This window comes from Adiantum capillus-veneris, chromosome 5 (genome assembly GCF_014529385.1).
Source record: "Adiantum capillus-veneris isolate H3 chromosome 5, ASM1452938v2, whole genome shotgun sequence".
NCBI lineage: Eukaryota > Viridiplantae > Streptophyta > Polypodiopsida > Polypodiales > Pteridaceae > Adiantum > Adiantum capillus-veneris.
The window spans coordinates 129,671,775-129,694,763 of NC_140935.1; the positions used below are offsets into that span (position 1 = coordinate 129,671,775).

General features: G+C 44.3%; 1 protein-coding gene across 1 annotated transcript in view; it reads right to left on the bottom strand.

Moving 5' to 3' along the window:
* Positions 1–18,108, bottom strand: part of LOC147458104 (uncharacterized) — a 35,245-nt gene extending 17,137 nt beyond the window's left edge. The window contains exon 1 of the mRNA XM_086512840.1: positions 17,909–18,108. Within this exon, the coding sequence (XP_086368966.1) occupies positions 17,909–18,070 (162 nt within the window). The 5' untranslated portion in view covers positions 18,071–18,108. The remainder of the gene's footprint in view (positions 1–17,908) is intronic.
* Positions 18,109–22,989: the final 4,881 nt, after the last annotated feature.

A 22,989-nucleotide genomic window follows, 5' to 3' on the forward strand; every position in this document is an offset into this window, starting at 1 on the left:
CTGCCTGACACTTGGAGGATTCACAATGCATTTCATGTGAGTCTCTTGAAACCTTTCAAAGGTGATGTGCCTGATGATGGGGAGCCCGATGAGCAACTCGAAGTGGAAGAAAACGACGAGATCCTTGTTCCTGAACACATTTTGGCACATAAGGACACAAAGAATAAGGGTAAAGTACAAAGGCGGTTCTTGGTTAAATTCAAGTAGTATCCTGCATTGGATGCGAAGTGGATGCAGGAGGACAACCTAGCAGATACTCCTCAGATTGTGAACCTTTACCTTGAAGCTTTTGGTTTAGCATAGTCTACTCCAAAATTCAAATGGAACCCCAAATTCAGCTTGGCCGGAGATCTGGTGCAGTAGGTTGCACAAGAGGGGAGTTACTCCGCTCCTTTGTCAACAGATGCCTCGAGTTTTTAGAATACTAGAGTCACTAATGTATCTTTGAGCTTCACGGATACTGAGAGCTGACAATATTTTGCTGTATGACTTTATGAAATGGAATTCTTGAATATGAAACTGATTTGTTCTTGACTTGTTTTTAAGTGCAGAAACTGATAGACGAAATGATTACAGCATTTTGGTCTAATTGATCTCGAATAGACATGGTTGCAATAGGGGTTAGTCAATCGTCCCGAGTAGATCTAGATGCGATTGCTAGCTACATTGCCGATAAATCATGGTCTAAGATCCAAATGAATGTTGAATGTCATTGATGACCTGTGGTGTCGTGTGATGTGACTGTCGATTGGTACATATGCTAGATGTGTGTTCCTAGTACGTAGGTACTAACAGTCAGTGTCTGCTAAGGCAGTTTATGGCTTCTATCAGTTTTGCAGGCGTAATCGAGGGCGATACAATGCTTTCAAGAGGGGGGTATGTCACAAACTGGTGACGTGGCTGCCCAATACTCACACACAAACACCCCTGGCTGGTTGCTGCGGACGGAAATGCTGACGTGGCTACCGTACAGAAAAGATGACACGTGGCCTGCTGTACGGAATCTCCGAGATTCGCGGCACAAATTGCGGGATCTTTTGGCAGCTTTTGGGCAATGCTTTTTGCTACGATTTTGCTGGCTGCGGATTTCTACGCAAAAGAGTTTGAGAGCTTTTGAGGAGTAGCTTTATTTAATTAAAGCATAAGGACTTGAGAAGAGAGAAATTCCCTCTGCTTTATTTTTACAAAGCTTTTGATTTCCAGCTTTTGGGGCTCTGCTTTTGGCATCCCTTGTACCTTTAAATATGTGAGCAGGCCTCTCACAACTCAGAGCATCTGGACGCAAAGTCTTGAGTGTGAGCGCCTGCCCGCACTCTTGTACTTTGAACTCAAATTAATACAAAAAGAAATACCGAAAGGGGCGCCAATCTTTGGGGCCAATATCTCTAGGCATGGAACTCCGTCGGGCCAGTGTCGAATAAATTGTGAACTGTGAACTGTTTTAAAGTGGTTATTTGGTGCTGTTGCGGTAGATTCTTGACTTGGAGTGTCCAAGTCTGTTACACAATACGCTTGGCTCAACTCCAAGAGATGAAGCACAACAAGGGTAAGCTCAAGACAAACAACGGTAATGATAACTCTTCCTCTCATGACTCCTCTAAAGACGAGGACAAAAGTTCGAATGGGAATGGTAACCATAAAAAGAACTCTCAATATTCTCAATCTGATTCTCCATCTACATCTCTCTCTTAGAGTGACAAAGATAAGGATAAGGGTAAAGCAAAATCTGATAAACCTTAACTCACACCTGATAAAAAAAGTTGCTCAAGGAATCGTAGGTGGTCAATAAAGTACTTTGCTATCTGACATGTGGAATTTTGGGTTGGTTTGATCCATACTTATTTCGTTCTTCCGTACCCGTGTGCGTCGGACGTGTGGTTGACGTATGGAAAAACTACGCCTGTGATGTTTGTATGCTAACCGTGTGTCTCAATTAGGTAGACAATTGAGGATATCGGATGAGCATTGTAAGAGGCAATACGCTTGGCTCAACTCCAAGAGATGAAGCACAACAAGGGTAAGCTCAAGACAAACAACGGTAATGATAACTCTTCCTCTCATGACTCCTCTAAAGACAAGGACAAAAGTTCGAATGGGAATGGTAACCATAAAAAGAACTCTCAATATTCTCGATCTAATTCTCCATCTACATCTCTCTTAGAGTGACAAAGATAAGAATAAGGGTAAAGCAAAATCTGATAAACCTCAACTCACACCTAATAAAAAAAAGTTGCTCAAGGAATCGTAGGTGGTCAATTAAGTACAAAAGAACAGGCATTGTATGCAAAGGAACGTAGGTGTTTCCATTGTCACGTAGTAGGTCACATGAAAAAGGAGTGTCCTAAGAAAGAATCTAAAAACGAACCCACTACTGCGTCAACTTCTAACTCTACCCCTCAAGTGAATGCTATGAGTGTGGTAGAGCAAGAAGCTAAGCAGGAGGGGACTTTCGAAGAGAATGAACAACCCCACATCAAGGAACTTGGGTATTCCTAACAGGTATAATGAGCAATTTCTCAAGGTCAATTCCGTGCTTACCCAAGATCATCATTTTCCTATACACCATTCCCATCCACCTATGGACATTGTCTCCGACCAATTGCATGATGTGGAACACATAGGTCTCTCTTTTCCATAAACAGGGTAAAGAAAAGCCAAAACCAACTACGGTCTTTTGGGTTGCCAGTTCTCTTTGTTCGTAAGAAATCAAATTCATTCCATTTTTGTGTGGACTTCAGAGCACTCAGGAGTCGGGACAAAGATTGTCAAATTCCGAAAGCCAGGACCTCACATGGCCGTTCCTTTGGAGTGTATTGGAGAGGTTGTCCCAATCCCAAATAAACCATCACAATCTGCATCTTTGCACCTTCACTTCATCTCTCAATCCCGATAACATCTAGCTACAATATGTCCATGTCTTCCACAATAGGTACAAGTAACATCAAGTCGATTTCGCTAGGGAGCCATCTCGGATTGGCTTTATTGAGTAGTAGCTCCACCACCACAAGCTACTCGCAGCAGGGTCACCAACTAACAGCACACCATTCGGTGGTTGCATAGTTACAAGGAAACTCCATTTCCCAAGTCCCCTATTTCTCATTTCCTTTGTGCCATTTTTTCAAGATGCTCCAAACGTTACAATAAGTCCATGTCTTCCACAATAGGTACGAGTAACATCAAGTCGATTTTGCTAGAGAGAAATCTCCTTGGGTTTATTCAGTAGTAGCTCCACCACCACAAGTTGCTCGCAACAAGGTCACCAACTAACAACACACCATCCAGTGGTTGCTGTCACAGCACTTAGAAAATCTCAAAATTATAATTCTTTGAAAAACATGAGAGAAGGGAGAAGATCGACACAGTATTGGGGACCAGAAGATGGGCTGGTCCGCCCCTGTTAAGAGTATTCTTTTATTCAGGGAGAATTCTTATACAAGCACGAGAACCCGAGGAAACCCCTCCGTTCTGTAATCTTAGACCCGTAGGTCGTGCTTTCCCTCATAGGGCTTGGGCACAAGGCCGTTCCTTCCTGTGAGGGACTTAGGCGCGAAGCCGTACTTTACCGTGAGGGACTTAGGCGTGAAGCCGTACTTTCCCGTGAAGGGCCTTCCCGGAAGACGGGAGATTCCTGCAAAACAAATCACACAGAGTAACAATTCTCAATGTGTATCAACACCTTATACCTGTCGCTCCTTGCTCGGAGAATCGACCTCCGTACTCAGTCGTCACGCGAACACTTGCAGTTTCCGTCGCCAGTCTTTGCTCCAGAATACCGGTGCTTGCACTTTCTGCTGCTTCCGCCTCCTCCAAACTGAAACGCTGGCTACCCTTTTATAGGGTCTGACACCCGGCAGGAATAGGGGTCCAAAAACAGAGCTTGGCGCTCCTAGAGAGAGGAGAGAGAAAATCGCGTTTTCTAGAGAGAGGAGAGAGAGAGATCGCAATTCAGCCCCCCCTACGTTGGTTTTAGCGCTGGCTTTTTTATAAGAGCCTTACTTGCTTTATTTTATTAATAAAGGGGCCGGTCACTTTATAAAATAAAGTGTGAACCTGTTCAAACTTTAAAAACTCACTCAGTTAGTGAAAACAATGCTACACGGACACATTCCAGGCGTCCCCGGGTGCAGGACACGGCACAGATGCAATGCAGACACAGACTCCTCGCGGGAAAACATCTGCCCTCCCGCGAATGTTCCTGCTTTTCGTAAAAAGCTTCATTGAACCCATCTTTATTCTTGTGCTTGTGTTCTTACGCGTATTTTCTTACTCAGTTCGGATTTCCTCCTTAGCCTACGGGATGCCCCCTTACTGATGCACCCGTCACCCATCATGTGACGCATCAGGGGCACCCGTAACCCGGCCCTTTCCACCGAACTTACGGAAACTCCTTCGCGATGTTTACCGTCACCCATCAAATGACACATCAGAGTTTGTCCGTTCTTGATGGCAGTTCCTGTAGCTACAATCTTTTAACAGTTCTTAGTGCACATAATAAAATATCCTAAAAAAGAGATTAATCATTAAAAATAAGAAAATAGTCCAATTAGCAACATCCCTCTGGCTTCTAAACAGTTGACCTCAACTGTAGTGCTTGGACATATACCTCCAGTATCTCGGGATAAGCTGCTAATTCCTCCTGCGTCATCCACTGAGCATCTAGATTCGAATAGTTCTTAAACTTAACCAAATACTTCCATGTTATCTTCTCGGATTTGAGAGACCGCTCCTGATGACTTACTATCTGCTTCGGTTGGAGTATTTCTTCTGTTTCCTCAACCTCAGGAGGTTCCTCAGCACTAGGCTGGCTCGGAGGCGGTCCCACATACGGCCGGAGTAAACTGACATGGAAAGCATTATGGATCTTCCAATTAGGCGGTAGCTCTAATCCGAGTATGACATCATTCACTCGCTCAGTGATCTTAAACGGCCCATAATAACGGGTAGAAAGTTTTACCACCTTCCCCTTATGAGACGCTTGTTTCTTAAGTCTTACCTTCTCAAACTTGAGTAAGACTAACTATTCGACTGTTAAGTCTAGATTCCTTATGTGCTTGTCTGCAGCTTTCTTATGCTTTTCCTGAGAGCGTAGAATAGCTCTCCTAACTTGCCCGTAGGCTGTGTCCAAATCCCGGACAAATTCATCAGCTGCAAAGATCTTATCCTTAGTTAAAAGGATGGGTGGAAGCAAAGGCTTACCATAGAGAATCTCAAAAGGTGCTTTCCCCGTCGATGAGTGTATGGTATTGTTATACGCATACTCGACAAGAGGCAAATATTTCTCCCAGTCAGATTGCCGGACTGACACATAAGCTTTTAACACATCCAATACTGTGGAATTGGCTATCTCACTTTGCCCGTCCGTTTGAGGATGGTAGGCAGATGAAAAATTCAGCTTTGTACCAAGATTATCCATCAAGGCACGCCAAAAATTTCCTGTCATGCGAGGATCTCGATCACTCACAATAGACTTAGGCATTCCATGATGCTTAAAGATCTGTGCTAGAAAGACCCTAGCCATATGATCTACTTTGATCGTTTTCTTGACTGGTATGAAGTGTGCTTGCTTGCTAAACCTGTCCACAATGGTCCAGATCGCGTCATTTCCAATCTGAGTTCTAGGGAGGTCCATGATAAAGTCCATGGCAATACTTTCCCAAGGTTCGTTAGGCACAGGTAAAGGTTGTAGCAACCCAGGCGTCTTATGCCGATCATACTTCACTTTTTGGCAAACCAAGCATTCCTTGACATACTTATCAATGTCCGCTTTAAGGCTAGGCCAAAAGAAATATCTTTCCATTGCTAAGGTCGTAGGGAGAATACCCCGATGACCCGCATAAGGCGAAGCGTGTGCTTCATCCATGATCTTCTTTCTTAATGGTTCCGCCACACATATGGCCTGATGGTGGTAGAGATAACCGTCCTGAATGGAATAGGGAAACTCATTCTCTCCACGATGTAGCTTTCCCCAAATGGTGGAGAAGTCTGGATCATTCGGATACAAATCCGGTAGTGCTTCTAATTCTTGGTGATACACCGAAGTGATAGCGTTCACCCTTGGCCGCCTAGACAATGCGTCTGCGACCACATTCTTACTCCCAGCCGTGTGAAGGATCTGGAAGTGAAACATAGACAAAAAGTTTGCCCATCTCATCTGCTTCTCAGATAGTTTCCTTTGCGTAAGAAAATACCGCAAACTCTAGTGATCAGTCTTGATCACAAAATCCGCTCCTAGAAGATAGTGCTTCCAGTTGGATAAGGCGTGAATCACAGCCGTGAGTTCCTTTTCGTAGATTGATCCATGCAACTCTGCATCCTTAAGCCGTCTACTTTCGTAGGCCATTGCATGGCCTCCCTGGTTCAACACTGCTCCGATGCAATCGCCTGAAGCATCGCAGTGAACCTCAAATGGTTTCCTTAAGTCAGGCACTATCAAAATAGGTCCATGGCTTAGCAAGTACTTGAGCCGATCAAAAGCTCCTTGTTGTCTCGATCGAATCTTCTTCTTTGTTAAATCATGAAGTGGTCCTACTACATGAGCAAATTCTCGGACAAACCTTCGATAATATGAACATAATCCCAGGAAACTACGTACATCATGTACCGTAGTGGGAGTAGGCCAATCTTCGACCACTCGGATCTTGGCAGGATCCATACTCACTTGATTGTGAGAGACTATATGGCCGAGATAGTGTATCTCTGAGAGAAAGAACTCGCTCTTCTTTGCATTCACATGCAACTCATGCTTTCGCAATTCTTGAAACACTAGGTCCAAGTGAGTCCAATGTTCCTCTTCTGACTTAGAGAAGATGAGTATGTCGTCAAAGAATACTCCCGTAAAAGCTCGATACGGGCTGAAAATGCGGTCCATCATGCGATTGAACGTCGCAGGAGCATTGGTCAAGCCAAAAGGCATTACCAAAAATTCATATAGTCCAAAGGTTGTGCGGAAAGCAATCTTATGGACATCCTCAAGGGCGATCCGTATTTGATGATATCCACTCTTTAAGTCTATGCGACTAAAGACACTTGCACCCTGCAACTTATCAAGTATATCATCAATCCGAGGGATCGGAAAGCGATTCTTGATTGTGATCTTGTTTAAAGACCTATAATCTATGCACATTCGAAACGTGCCATCTTTCTTCTGCACCACTAGAACTGGAGAGTAGTAGGGTGAAGCACTTGGCCGTACTAACCCTTTCTCTAGAAGCTCGTTGACTTGCTTCAAAATTTCCTCTTGCTGAGCAAGACTTACCCGATAAGGGGGTTGATTGGGAGGCGAGCTACCCGGTATGAGATCTATGCGGTGATCTTCCGGGCGTACCGGAGGGAGTTCATAAGGAAGTGTTTCTGTGAAGCAGTTGTTGTACTTTTCAATAAATTGAAGACGCTTAATTTCCAAACTAGAGAGAGAGTCTCTACTAGTTTTATCCTTCTCACGTGCAAAAATCAAGTAAGCAGAAACACACTTCTTCATTTCTTTCTTAATGGAGATATGGCTTACAATTGGGAACTGCTAATCTCCTGCATCAGCATGAATCTTTATTTTCTTACCCCCATGATAAAAAGTGAGGGTCTTTTCCACATAATCGGGAATAGGTGTCATGTGGAAGTGCCATGGCATACCCAAGATGATATCACATCCCTCGATAGGTGCCATCAAAAATGATTCGCGGTCCTTGTACTCGCCAATCCGAAGATTGAGTTGTCCTTGCACGGGAGTTGCATTGGTTGTCAACCCCTCGAATGCCAATCCGGATGTAACCGGTGTGCCAAGCTGAGCCGGTGTGAGGCACAAACGTTCTGCAGTATCCAAGGAGATGAAGTTATCCGTGGACCCTGGATCATAAAGAATCGGTACTCGCTGGTTGTTCAAAGACCCCCAGCCAGTTGACGCTTCTCTTTCTCCATTTCTGTGTTTTCTTGAACATCTGGGATTGAGTTCGAATTTGGCGGTGCGGGTTCCTTCCTTGCTTTCTCTTGCCTCGTAGAGGCTTGTTCTTGCCGTTGCTGCTTTAGCGGGCAATCCGGTTTCATATGTCCTTTCTCACCACAGTAGAAGCATCTTCCTTCCTCTCTGAAAGTTTGAAGTTGAGTAGGAGAAAGATACTTAGTTCGCTTGCCAGTGCCCTCTGGCTTCTTAGAATGATCATCGTCCCTAGATGGAGGACGTTTTCTTCCGTGGCCCCCTTGGTCATCGTAGACCCCTCTTTGTCTTGCACGGTAAGTGCTATGCTCCATCTTTCTGGGCGTCCCAGTTGAGTGCAAATCCTCAGCAATGATTGCTGACTCCATCATCCTCTGAAGAGTATCATGCGGATACACCTTCATACTCTTTCGAAGCTGCGGTTGGAGACCCGCTTCGAACTTTCTTTTCTTTTCCTCGTCGGCAATCTTCATGAAGGGAGTGACCTTCAGAAGAACCGACCAATACTTGTCCACATAAGTCGTTACTTTTTCATGTTCCTTCTGGGCAAGAAGGTCCCATTCCTTCCGTATGTCTTGTTCGAAGTCAGGTGGAAGAAATTGTTCATAAAATTCAGATTTGAAGCTCTCCCAAGTTTTGGCCTGTGAACCTTCCAGAATCTTGGCTAACCACCAATTACTTGCCGTTTCCTTGAGGTGCATCCCCACATGGCGTAATTTGGATCTTTCTGTGAAGTGCCCATTGGTAAAGGCGACTTCAAACTGTCTGATGAAGGACAGTGCTTTGGAGATGTCTCTCCGTCCGTTGTAGGTTTCGAACTTGATGTCCTTGTCGCCTGATTTGAAGACTCTCATGCGATGTTGAGACTTGCGACCATGCTTCTTGAATCGAGGCTTATCTTTAGATTGATGTAGGGTAGTGGCAGTAGTAGCGGCTTCCTTCTTCTGACGAGATGATCGAGAGGTAGAAGTATAATCTGGAGAGTAAGATGGAGATGAGATAGAGATGTCCTTGCTCTCGTCTAGCAGAGAGAGCGCTTTTTCCTGGCCTTTCCTTGAAGTAGGCCGTTCATTCTGATCCGAAGATCCTTTGTGCACCTCGGCACGTTCTTCTTCTCTTGCCTCCTATGGTCTCATGCCAGCAGTGTTGTCTGGATGCTTGGCTCCATCAGTTCCATTCGTTTTCTTCATTCCGCCCAAAAGCTTTTGGACGTCTGGCAACAGTAAGATTTGTTGCAAATCCGCAAGCTGAGCTTGCACTTGTTGAAGTTCCTCTTCAACGCTTCTCCCTTGGTTCGACATGGTTCTTCCCATTCTTCCCGGAATCATCCTTCTTTGCAGAGAAAGAGAGGAGTCCGAGCTCTGATACCACTGTCACAAAACGGGAGCGTACACGAGCACTTAGAAATCTGAAAATTATAATACTTTGTAAAAGGGAGAGAAGGGAGAAGATCGACACAGTATTGGGGACCAGAAGAAGGGCTGGTCCCCCCCCGTTAAGAGTATTCTTTTATTCAGGGAGAGGAGAATTCTTATACAAGCACGAGAACCCAAGGAAACCCCTCCGTTCTGTAATCTTAGACCCGTAGGTCCTGCTTTCCCTCATAGGGCTTGGGCACAAGGCCGTTCCTTCCCGGGAGGGACTTAGGCGCGAAGCCGTACTTTCCCGTGAGGGACTTAGGTGTGAAGCCGTACTTTCCCGTGAAGGGCCTTCCCGTAAGACGGGAGATTCCTGCAAAACAAATCACACAGAGTAACAATTCTCAATGCGTATCAACACCTTATACCTGTTGCTCCTTGCTCGGAGAATCGACCTCCGTACTCAGTCGTCACGCGAACACTTGCAGTTTCCGTCACCAGTCTTTGCTCCAGAATACCAGCGCTTGCACTTTCTGCTGCTTCCGCCTCCTCCAAACTGAAACGCTGGCTACCCTTTTATAGGGTCTGACACCCAGCAGGAATAGGGGTCCAAAAGCAGAGCTTGTCGCTCCTAGAGAGAGGAGAGAGAAAATCGCGTTTTCTAGAGAGAGGAGAGAGAGATCGCAATTCAGCCCCCCTTGCGTTGGTTTTAGCGCTGGCTTTTTTATAAGAGCCTTACTTGCTTTATTTTATTAATAAAGGGGCCGGTCACTTAAAAGTGACCGGTCACTTTATAAAATAAAGTGTTAACCTGTTCAAACTTTAAAAACTCACTCAGTTAGTGAAAACAATGCTACACGGACACATTCCAGGCGTCCCCGGGTGCAGGACACGGCACAGATGCAATGCAGACACAGACTCCTCGCGGGAAAACATCTGCCCTCCCGCGAATGTTCCTGCTTTTCGTAAAAAGCTTCATTGAACCCATCTTTATTCTTGTGCTTGCGTTCTTACGCGTATTTTCTTACTCAGTTCGGATTTCCTCCTTAGCCTACGGGATACCCCCTTACTAATGCACCCGTCACCCATCATGTGACGCATCAGGGGCACTCGTAACCCGGCCCTTTCCACCGAACTTACGAAAACTCCTTCGCGATGCTTACCGTCACCCATCAAATAACACATCAGAGTTTGTCCGTTCTTGATGGCAGTTCCTGTAGCTACAATCTTTTAACAGTTCTTAGTGCACATAATCAAATATCCTAAAAAAGAGATTAATCATTAAAAATAAGAAAATAGTCCAATTAGCAATAGTTGCATAGTTACAAGGAAACTCCGCTTTGGGACCTACCAGCTTGGAAACTCTGTTTCCCAAGGTCCCCATTTCTCAGTTCCTTTGTGCCGTTTTTCATAGATGTTCCAAACGTTGCACAAAAAATATAACTATCAAAAGCCGTTTCTAAACCATTCCATTCAAAAGAGCAAGCCACTTCCATCTTAGATGGTCGAGCAATTGTGCCAATCTTGTTTCCATTTCCGTTCCATGTGATTGTGGATGGTTATTTGTGCAATCTATCGATGATTGCTATAGCATACCGAAGCTTTTACGGAACAAACCGTTGAGTCTGGCTTTCCTTGTTATGGAAGACGTTTTCCTTGTCAAGGGCCCCCTGCTCTGTTGCCAGAGCAATTACTCGCTTTTATTACTTGCACAAAATGCTGATATAATGACTAAATGATGAATGTTGATAGGTACTTGATGTAGATGCTTGGTACTACTGAGATATTGATGAGTACTGGTTGAGGGGTACTGCGGTAGGTACTTGGTACGGCGAGGCTAAGGCTGAACGCTGAAAATGCTAATGGTGAAGGCTGAAAATTGCAACTTGACTGCGATGAGGGGCTGAAATCTGCTATCGCTGAAAACGCGGATGGGGAGGCTGCAAAACACTAGATTAATGTGGCTAAAAAGCTGGCGACATGGGCTGAAAAACACCGAGGAAGACAGGCTGAAAACACTGGTATTGTGATGCTGAAAGGTTGGGTACTGCTGGTACTTGAGGGTCCTGACTTGTCTTCCAGTGACCCGGTACTATATAGGCGACCTTAGGGGGGGTCACTGGAAGACAAGTCAGGACCCTCAAGTACCAGCAGTACCCAACCTCATGCTAGGTCGAGCAATGCAATTCTAAGAAGTCACTTACTAATAAGTTAAGGGATTGTTCACATGCCTACTGATTGTTGTGCAAGAGAGGGTAGGCAACTATGACCTACCTCGGCATGCACGTCTTGCTAGAGGCTCACAAAGTGCCAGGCTAGATCCTAAGCTAGACTAAGACTGACAATAGATTCATAGCAACTAAGGTACGGGACGTGACGTTTTATACGGGGCGTTTAATACACATACTAGACGTATTTTTCGATGATCAAAATAAAATACGTCGGGTTTTTTCAAATATATACTTTTTACAGGTATTATATTATATGGGTCCACACAAAGGTATATAATTTTTTGAAGTCAAATGTTGCACATAATAAAATGGAAAGTTGACATCTATAGACCCTAACCCTAAGGCATATACCTAGATGAATTCAAGATAAGCCTAGATTCACCCTTAAAAGGAAAGTGCAAGGTATAGACCGAAGAGGGTACGCACAAGAGGGGAGTCACTCCGCTCCTTTGTCGACAGATTGCCCCGATACTTTGATTTGATATAGAGTCACTGATGTCCCTTTGGGTTTCAGGGATACTGTGAGCTAACAGTATTCTGCTATAATGACTTTAAGACTTGGAATTCCTGATAATATAATACTGATTTGTACTTGACTTGTTTAAGTGCAGGAAATGATAGACGAAATGACTACAACATTTCGGTCTGATAAATCTCGATGGACATGATTGCACTAAGGATTAGTCAATCGGGCATATGTGAGGTCCCGGCTTGATCTAGATGCGATTGCTAAATACGTTGCCGATTAATCATGGTCTGAGATTGGAATGATTGTTGAATGTGATTTGTCATGTGATATCCTGTGATGTGACTGTCGATTGGTACATGTGCTAGATGTGTTGTTCCTAGTGTGTCGGTACTAACAGTCAGTGTCTGCTAAGACAGTTTATGGCCTCTATCTGTTTTACAGGGGCGATTACAATGCTTTCAAGAGGGGGGCATGTCACAAACTGGTGACGTGGCATGGCCCTGGACATGGGGCAACGGAACACACACCCCGGCTGGCAGCCTACCTGGAAAACCTGCAGACAGTGACACGTGGCAGTCCCAGATTTTCCGACGTAAAATGCGAAAAAGTGTTGACGTGACATCTGTACAGAAAGCAGGTTTTTACGCACTGCTGATGTGGCAAATGAACAGCGTTGAGTTGCTTTTGGAGCCCATTGCTTTAATTTTAGCAAGGCTTTGGAGATAACTTGCTTTAATTTTTGAAGGCTTTTCACTTATAGCTTTTGGGGCTCTGCTTTTGGGCATCCCTTGTAACCTTTAAATACATGATTAGGCTCTCACTTCTCAAAGCATCTAGACGTAGAGTCTGAGAGTGAGAACCCTCCCACTCTCTTGTACTTTGAACACAGATTAATACAAAAAGAAATACCGAAAGGGGCGCCAATCTTTGGGGCCAATATCTCTAGGCACGAAACTCCGTTGGGCCATGTCGAATCAATTGTGGATTGTGAACTGTTTTGAAGTTAATCTCTGAATGTCGCGGTGGATTCTTGACTTGGAGTGTCCAAGTTTGTTACAGCTAGACTAAGATTGACACTAGACGGTAGCAGTAGCTTGTCCACGTGGTGCAAGTGCAATGCGCATGTGGACATCCCCCCCTATTGAAGGTGAGGCACAACTAGACTAAGACTGACGCTAGACTTTAGCAGTAGCTTGTCCACGTGGCGCAAGTGCAATGCGCACATGACATCCCCCTATTGGAGGTGAGACACAACTAGGGAATTTCTATACTTTATGTACTTCTGATGTTGAATGCTTTTGATGCTTGTGGATGCATAAACCAATGAGAACTCCTCCAAACTGGTGGATACTGCAGATGTAGGTAGTAGGTATTGTTGTGATGTAAACACCGACTATAACCGGCATGTACAACGTATAGGACGGTACTATTTCATTTACCTGTTAACTTTACACAGAGCACTGAGAAGGAAAGAGAACACAAATGCGTCCAACGACTAGAATGTCACTGCGCGAGACCGACACCCTGTAGGCCCCAAGGACTGGCGCCCATTTTGGTATTTCTTATTCAATTTAAGGTATACGATCCGACCACTTAGTACAAGCTTTCACAAAGCTGTCCAAACCTGGCGAGGGCTGAAAACGCAGGTTCCCGACTTGATTTCGGCAACATAATGGCGCAAAAACCCCTATAGGTCAAAAGTACCTGTCTAGGGCAGATTCCCCCACTATCTCGAAGCTTTCTAGTAAGCTGTCACAGAAATTGAGCGGGCTATAATTCTCTGTTTTTCACTACCGGGTGCCCAAAAGCCTGTACATGCATCCCAAGACTCTCACGAGGCTCCCTTGGTGTTCCTTGCAGTTTAGGTGCGAAACACTAAACCTGCAGAAAAACACAGCATGCTGTAATTCCCTGTTTCAGATCGTTTTTAGCGGAGCAAACACGCCTACACGTGTCCCAAGGGCTCTCGCACGCAATGGGACAGTTCCACTGTGAATTGGACGAGTTTTCACGCGAGAAACTCTCCAAACTCGCAATCTTTCACGATGGAACTGTGCGTACCTGTGGGGGATTAGCAATTAGCTAATCCGGTTCCTGTTCAAAAGGCTCTTGCCATGGCAAACGCGCATAAACCCCCAAAACTGCACATATTCATATGAGTAGCCCAACTAGTGGGGCATTACCATATGTGCCAAAGGGGAGAGAGAGATGCACGAGAGCAAGTCATCGCGCTACATGAGACAGAGGAGAAGACGAGCTTTCCATTAAAGTTGTAGACCTGCACCCACTACTCACACACACACTGTAAGTCACTTAATGAACCAAAAACCAGTCCCAACCTCAAAATGGGCGCCCCCTCTTGATGAGGTGTCCTGCATGCTGCTCTCCTTCTGCCAAGTGTTCAGTTTGCCCCTTTGAGTTAATTCCCTAGTTCCCACTAACTTATAAAGTTGTGACTTTTCGAGTGGCCCAGACTTCATTTGGCGCACACAGGCTTCCATACTCGTCAGAATTCAGTGCTAACTGGCCCGACCAGTCCTAGATTGACCAACACAGACTCCCAATGTGAAAAACCTATTTGGCCGCAGCCGTTTCACATTGGCCATGCAATGTCCACTTGCACCTTTTCAAGGGTTCCGGGAAAACAAGTAAAAATAAAAATATTTAAATAAATAAAAGTATCTAGTACTTATTTACGGAAGGCGACAGGAAAAATACACCTCCTGGTGACACCGACCATACGAGTTACTAAGTAGCCTTACTACTGTCACAGAATACCAGCCTTGATACTGACTCTGCTTTGCGAGCAAGTACTCCCACTTGAATAATCTTGTCGTGAAAACACTGTGGGTGAAGATGAAAGGTAAGGGTGCTCGGAGGTATGTCCAAGGGTTGCTAGTCAACAGAAGTGGATACACGCTACATGGGAATACAAAAGAGGGTTAGGGATCCTTGCTCCAAGTCCTTCCATATCCGCATAGGAGAAAGTAGATCTTGGTACTCAAGATCTGAATTTTCGTGTATCCAATGTCGATCTTCGTTCAAAGACATAGCGATAAAGACGGGATCACACCCGATGTGCGCGATGGACTAAGAGTGGGAATGGCTAATAAGTCGAGGGCAGGGACGCAAAGCTTCTTTGAGAAAAGAAAATTGAGAGAGGTTATTTGGGTTCTTAATTCTGCTTGGTTTCTTGGTGGTTCTTCCCTTGAGTTCGCAAAGCCGAAGCACGCACAGAGCTCTGATACCAATGTCACGTGCAATGAAAGTGTTTTAAGGATTTAGCTCGGGTCTAGTACTCTGCACAAACATAAGGTTACTTTACTTCACTTATAAAGAGAAACCGAATTAAACACAATGAAGGGGGGGGGGGGGGGGGGGAGGAGAGAGAGAGAGAGAGCACGAGATGTCACGTCCCAACCCCCCTCAAGGGCCCCCTTGCTTTGTTACCAGAGCAAGTGCTTGCTTTTATTACTTGCACAAAATAATGATACAATGACTAAATGATGAATGATGACGGTACTTGATATAGATGCTTAGTACTGATGGGTACTGGCTAGGGATGCTGAGGGGTACTGCGTTAGGTACTTGTTACTGTGAGGCTAAGGCTGAATGCTGAAAGCGCTAATGGTGAAGGGTTGAAAAGTTAAAATTGCAACTTGACTGAATGAGGGGCTGAAATCTGCTATAGCTGAAAACGCGGATCGGTCGGGAGGCTGACATCTGCTGATGCTGGTGCTGAAAAACGCTGGATTGATGTGGCTGAAAAGCTGGTGACATGAGCTGAAAACGCTGAGGAAGACAAGCTGAAAACACTCGTACTGTGGTGCTGAAAGGTTGGGTACTGCTGGTACTTGAGGGTCCTGACTTGTCTTCCAGTGACCCCCCCTAAGGTCGCCTATATAACAACCTCATGCTGGGTCCAGCAGTGCAATTCTGAGCCCCCACGACCTTGCTGGATTAATGCTAAGAAGTCACTTATTGATAAGGTAAGGGACTGTTCACATGCCTACTGACTGTACTGTGCAAGAGAGGGTATGCAACTATGATCTGCTTGGGCATGCACGTCCTGCTAGAGGCTCACAAAGTGCCAAAAAACTGACGTTGGACTGTAGCGGTAGCTTGTCCACGTGGCGCAAGTGCAATGCGCACGTGACAGGCACAAACCTTCGATGCAAACTAAGCAATCTGGCCTTCCTGGAGTTTTTTGTAAATCAGCCGCCATTGGATTGGGGCCTCTTCCCGTTTTCTTCAAAAGAGTGACTACAAACACTACAAACATTTGTTCGCTTCTTTCCCAACGTAACTTTCGTATGCCTTTTGACACTCCTTTTACACCCAGTTGATCTATCTCAAGAGTAGCTTTCACATTCAATTCGAGACCTATCTATTAGGGCGATACCTTTCCTTTGCAGAGCAAAGTACAACAATTCTCCACACTGCTTGTGATGTCATTTTACTATGGAGATCACTTGATGGTGGGGATTCTCCAAACTACTGCTACACTCTTGAAGTCTTGTCCTTCAGTGAACATCCCAACAAACATCTTCATTGTTTGCCTAACATCTTGGGCTTCTAACAGTTTTAGGTGTTACGAATATGCAATACTCTTGCTCCTTCACCTTGGCCTAGGGCATACTTGTACAGTTAGTGTATCTCAAGATGGTCACCCACTACATAGTATCTAGGCTGCATCTTTGTCCGACCGCCCACTTTTCCGGCCATCCATTTCATGTCCAATGCCCATTTTGGCCCTTTTATTTGTAGGGCGGCCCTATTTATTTTTATTGGGTTGTTGGGTGATTTTCCCTACCTCCACCTTTGACCCATAGTTATAGGGTATGGCCATTTTCAGGTCTCCATTCCCCATTCACATCCCAATTTCCCGTTCCGGATCCCTGTTCCGTGTTTCAGACGTGAGTATCCGAAACTGGGAATGGCATTCCATGCATGTTGCAGTTCCGCATTCCCCGTCCCAATTTCCTGTTCCGGGTAACTGTGCTTTGACCACGGCCCACTACATATGCAAGGCTACGTGCGAGGTTTAGGAAGACTTTTAGATTATTCACCACTCCTGCTGCTTCACCTTGGTGTAGGGCATACTTGAATGCTTAAGGAGTGACGAGTCAGCCAAGCTGGCCACTCACTACATTTTATTAAACGCTCTTGCTCCTTCACCATGGTTAAGGACATACCTGTATGGCTAGTGGCCACCCACTGCATAGCATTTTGGTTGCATCTCTGTCTAGCCGGCCACTTTTAGGCCAGCTGACCGTCTTGTGCCGATTGCCCTTATGTTTAAGGGTGCCCCCATTTATTATTTATGGGTGTTCGGTTATTTTCCCTACCTCCACCTCTGACCCCTATATATGCAGGGCACATGTGGCCTATGATCGGTCAGTTTTAGAGTACCCATTGCAGGTTTGTTAATTCATGGTGGTTATGGGAGGCTTATCGGCCCCTCTTCAAATCTCTCTAGCGATAGAGGGGGAGCAGCATGTTTTTGCAGATCTTCATAGGGAAGAACTTCCCTTCTCTTTCATTTTTGCTTGACACCTCAGCAATCTCATCTTCTGAGCCCACCGCCAGCCTTCTGAGGCCTTCCATCACAGGGAAAACCCCCTACTCCTGTTGCATTATTTGCCTCCGGCAGTCTTTTTCAGAACAGTTGCATTTTTGGAGCCTCCGCTGCTTTTTGCAGAGAGTGGGGGGCAACACTATGTCTTTGCCCTGTTACGCAGATGACCACAGCAAAATACAAACAAAGAAGGAGATCAACATGACGGTTGGTATTTCTTTTCTGCCAAGCAAAGCATTGCTTTGATGGGTAGCTATGTAGACCCTTGTTGGCAAGCAGTGTCCATTATGGATGGATAATGCTAGAAATTGCCATCCAGAATAGAAGCCGGAACTTAAGAGGTACCTCTGCAAACGTCCAGCAGCCGGAGACGGTCTGGGGGCCATGCTGAATCAGTAAGTTCTCCACGATCTTCGAAGGAGGCAGCTCAAATGCTGGTGGTGGTGGGGCCTTCGCAGCCGCCTTCGCTACCCTCGCCGCGAACAAACTCGCCCTTGTCGCAAACATCTCCTCTCTTCATAGGCAAAGCGTCATTTTGCTTAAGGCACAATATTATTTTGATTAGAGGCTCCTTAATTATGTTATGCATGCAACACGTGCTTCGCAAATTCTGAGTTGGAGAGAGTAGCTCTTTCTTGGAAAAAGACTTGAGAGTGAAGAAGAGAGCACTTTGATTAGAGACTCCTTGATTATATATTGCAACGAGTCATTTAAACATTGTGAGTGGTTAATTACATTGATTTATCTAGCTTAGTGGCTCCATGCCCTCTCTCCATTAGGTCGTGGATTATGCTTGGGGTTTCCTAGAGACTCCACCTTTGATGAGAGACACCGGGTGCTCAAATTTTCGGTGAAACTTTCTTTCTTGGAGCTACCTATGCAGTTTAGAGTGCTTCAACATTTCAAATCAACTTATGGCAATCCATTCTAGACTCCATTGAGCAGTATTGAGGACCTTAATATTAAGCCTACAAGTTGGAGTTACCTGTTTTCACAGAGTTTGAGGGAATTTCCTCGAATGTGACTTTTCTATACTCAACCTCTTTGATAGGTTTCTTGTGCATCTTCAACTCATTGAAGATAACATGTGAACCGTGTGCCCAAAGAGCTTCAAACAAAGCTAGACCCAAAGTTACACAAGTGCATTTTCCTTGGTGATGATGCAGATAGAGAGATGGGATATCGTCTCTGGCACGCGGAATCTTGCAAAGTAATTCACACATAAGCATATTCCTTGCATCCAAAGGCACACAAATGATCATAATGTGCTTTCTTTTTGGACCACAACTCCTCTCAAATTTGGTAATTCAATGATGTACTAGGTGACCAATTGATGATATGTACTACTATCAATATTGCCTCTGCCCAAAAGCCTTGAGATAGGTTTTCCATAGAAAGCATGGCTATGAATCGCTCTCAAATCGTACAATTCATTATTTCTACAACTCCTTTCTGATTAAGGTGCAATAAATTGCCTCTTAATACCTCTCTTTCTACCAAATCGTACAATTCATTATTAATACAATCCTTTCTGATTAAAGTGCAGTAAACTGCCTCTTAATACCTCTCTTTCTACAAAATTCTCAAACTCCTAGGAGACATATTTTCCACCATTATCGGTCCTCAAGCTTTTGATTTTCTTGCTAGAGTGATTTTCTACTAGTGCTAAGAATTTTTGGAAAGTAAAGAAGACATAATCCTTAGATTGCAAAGGATAAACCCACCACCTTCCTAGTGGAATCGTCTATGAAAGTCACAAAATGGCTAGCTCCCCTTAGAGACTTGGTCGACATGGATCAAAAACATTGCTATGGACAATCTCTAGCAGCGAGATGAAGTGGCGATGGAGTGGTCCTAGTTTGTTTACCATAAATGAAGTGCTCACACATAGAAAAGCTAAAGTAATTTAACACAGGAAAGTTACCAAAACAAGCTAGTATTTTCATTCACTTTTGGCTCATATGGCCTAGCCAACTATGCCACAATTCAATAGATGGCAGCTCGGCTATGGATATACAATCCGCTTTTACACATGAAAACAAATATAGAGTAAAGTGTTCCATGCTCTTAACCCCTAAGAATCACAAGATTTCCATTTCAAATTGACCATGAACCGTTCCCAAAGGTGTTTATGTAACCAAATTCATCAAGTTGATCAATAGATATCAAACTTTTCGCTACCTTGGGAACATGTCTGACATTCTTGACTATGAATTCCATGCCATTTTGCATCACTAGCTTGATGTCACCAACACCATGTATCTCAAGCTCATAGGCATCATTGAGTTCCACTTTGCCACGAGTATGTGCATACATAGAAAACCATTCTCTATAAGGTGTCACATGGAAGCTGGCTCCAGAATTTATGACCCAATTCTGATCAAAGCTAGCATCTTGTGCAATAAGGGCACCTGGACTAAGATCTATTGTAAAGATTAGAACATTTGAGGAACTATGGACCTCAAGCACATCTACAATCTTAGGAGACTCTATATCCTCAATCGTAGCTTTGCCCTTCCTATCATTGTTGGATTTCTTGTTAACTTGAGACTTTTTCTTGTCTCTCTACCATGTGCAACAATTTTTCTTCAATTGTCCTTTCTTATGGCAATGGTAACACTCAACGTTGTGCAAAGAACCTCTAAATTTGCTTCGAGAATTCCCGCAATCCTTACTTTTGACACGATTATGCAACTGATCTCCCTGACCTTTGTTGTGGCAACATATGCATCACCTTGCTTTGTAGGCTCCACTGACTTCCAGCGTATCTCTTCATTTAGTAGACTAGAAACTACAACATAGTAGGCCAACTTGCCCTTGGGTGCAAAGTTGTTGATGGAGGGTAAAGAGTGCAATAAGAAGATGGACCACAGTTCGTCGTCAAGTTCTAGTCCCTATGATGTCAATTGATTGAAAAGTACAATGAACATATTTAGGTGCTCGAAATTTCTTTCACCTTCTTTTATGTGAAGCTCGAAAAGCTTCAGTTGGAATTAGGATTGTAGAGAAACGCACACAGCTTGGAGAAGATGAAGGAAGCTCAAGGCACACAATAGAGAGTGTATTCCTTAGTGTGCAATGGAAAGATAGATAGCCCTAGAGTGATGGGTGTATATACAATGCACGAGGAAAAAAACCTCCTAAAGAGGGAAAAAATGCCCCGACGGTCCTAATGTGTTCACACACATCACTACCACATGTATATGATAACAAATCCCCCCTAGAGTGATGTGATGAACGAGAGCCGGCACATGAGTAAAGGGAAGTGCCATGCTCTGAGGACATGATCAGTCCACAAAGGGGAGTAAGCCAAAGCTTTGCGGAAAGCTTCGAGTTTCTCACGAGACAATGCCTTTGTGAAAAGATCTGCAAGGTTGTCCTGTGTTGGCACATAAGCCAAGCTGATCTCTCCTGTTGAGAGCCTCTCCCTAACATAGTGTGTAATGCACCTCAATGTGCTTTATGCAAGCATGAAAAACTGGGTTCCTCGCAACTGCCAATGCGCTTTGACTGTCAGTGTAGATAGTGTTGGCAGTGTCATGTCCAACACCCAAATCAGCCATAAGGGGTCTGAGCCATACACACTCAACCGTAGTTATGAAGAATGCCCTAAACTCAGCCTCACAACTCGAAGTGGCCACAGTAGGTTGCTTCTTGCTCAACCATGATATCCATGAACTGCCAAGCATGAAACAAAAACTGCTTGTGGACACTCGCGTTTCAAAACAACCAGACCAATCTGAGACCGAGAAAGCATGTAAGTCTGGTGGAAATGATCCCCCTTGGGATAAAACAAGCCAAGATGTAAAGTGCCACTAAGGTAGCAAAAAATCCTCTTGACAGCCTGCCAATGCTTAGACCCTGGGCTATGCATAAATCTGTTGACTTGTGAGACTGCAAACTGAATATCTGGCCTTGTGCTGCATACATAAATGAGGCAGCCAACAACAGTTTGGTAAAGAGTGACATCAGTAGGATCACCAGGATCATGTAGACTCAACTTCAAACCTGTTTCCATGGGAGTGGCAATAGGTTTGCAATTCTCAAGTCCAAACTTACATAGCAATGTCTCTATGTAACTTTTCTAACACAAGGCAATACCACCATCACATTGCTTAAACTGTATACCCAAGTAATGGTGCAACAGCCCCAAATCTTTCATCTTGAAAGTAGCATTCAAATTAGTCTTAAATTCAAGAATATGGCTCTCATTTGGTCCAGTGATTAGCAAATCATCAACATTCAGAACCACAATGAGAAGTACATCACCCTCACGCTTTACATACAATGTGCTTTTTGTTGGACTGTTACGAAAGCCTTGTTTGACCAAATGAGTGTCAGCTTTCTCATACCAAGCACGAGGAGATTGCCTCAACCCATACAAAGCCTTCTTACATCAGCACACTTTGTCCTCTTGTCCTTTCTTGACAAAACCGCGAGGCTACGTTACATAAACTTCCTCAAATATGTCACCATTCAAGAAAGCAGTAACAATGTATGATTGATGTACATCCCAACCAAAATGAGCTGCCAATGCACATAGAAAACGCACAGTAGTCATACAAAAAGTGGGAGCAAAAGTCTCTTCATAATCTATGCCTTTTTGCTGTGCATAACCCTTTGCAACAAGTCAAGCCTTATGGCGATCGATCTCACCATCCGGCTTACGTTTAAACTTGTAAACCACTTTGTACCGATGGCCTTTTTGCCAGGAGGCAAATCACATAAAGTCCATGTGTCATTTTCTATAAGTGCATGGCAGCCATCCAAGTTTTTGAATTTTGTGCTTCATCAAAAGACAGAGGCTCCTCAACATCATGTAAGCTAGACACAACCAAAGCATAACAATCTGATGCATAAGATGCATGGCGAGAACCTAAACGAGTACGACTAGACAAAGGTGCATCCAATTTACTGTCACGCAATGTATGCACCAGCCATTTTGGCATACCTCTAGCCTGCTCATTTTCATCCCTTTCCTCATCAAGTACATCATGTACATCTGCATCAGTAATAGGATGATCTATAACATTTTCTGAAACCCCCATAGGCTATACATTTGTCTCATTGGAATTTACATTCGTATTTCCACCACTGAAAATAGGCAACAAAGTATCATAAATCTCCTATGACCTTACATTACTATCTCTAGTACATGACAGCAAGGGCTGAACAGAATCTTCCACAAACACTACATCGCGTGAAACCAAAATACGCTTTGTTTGCGGATGATACAACCTGTAACCTTTGCTTTCAGCACTATAACCAACAAAAATACATTTGACAGCCTTCTCATCCAATTTTTTGCACTGTGTTTGTGGCACCAAAGCATATGCCAAACAACCAAAAACACGCATGTGCTCAATAGAAGGCTTTTTATAATGCCATGCTTCATATGGAGTAATAGACTGCAAAGCTTTCGTAGG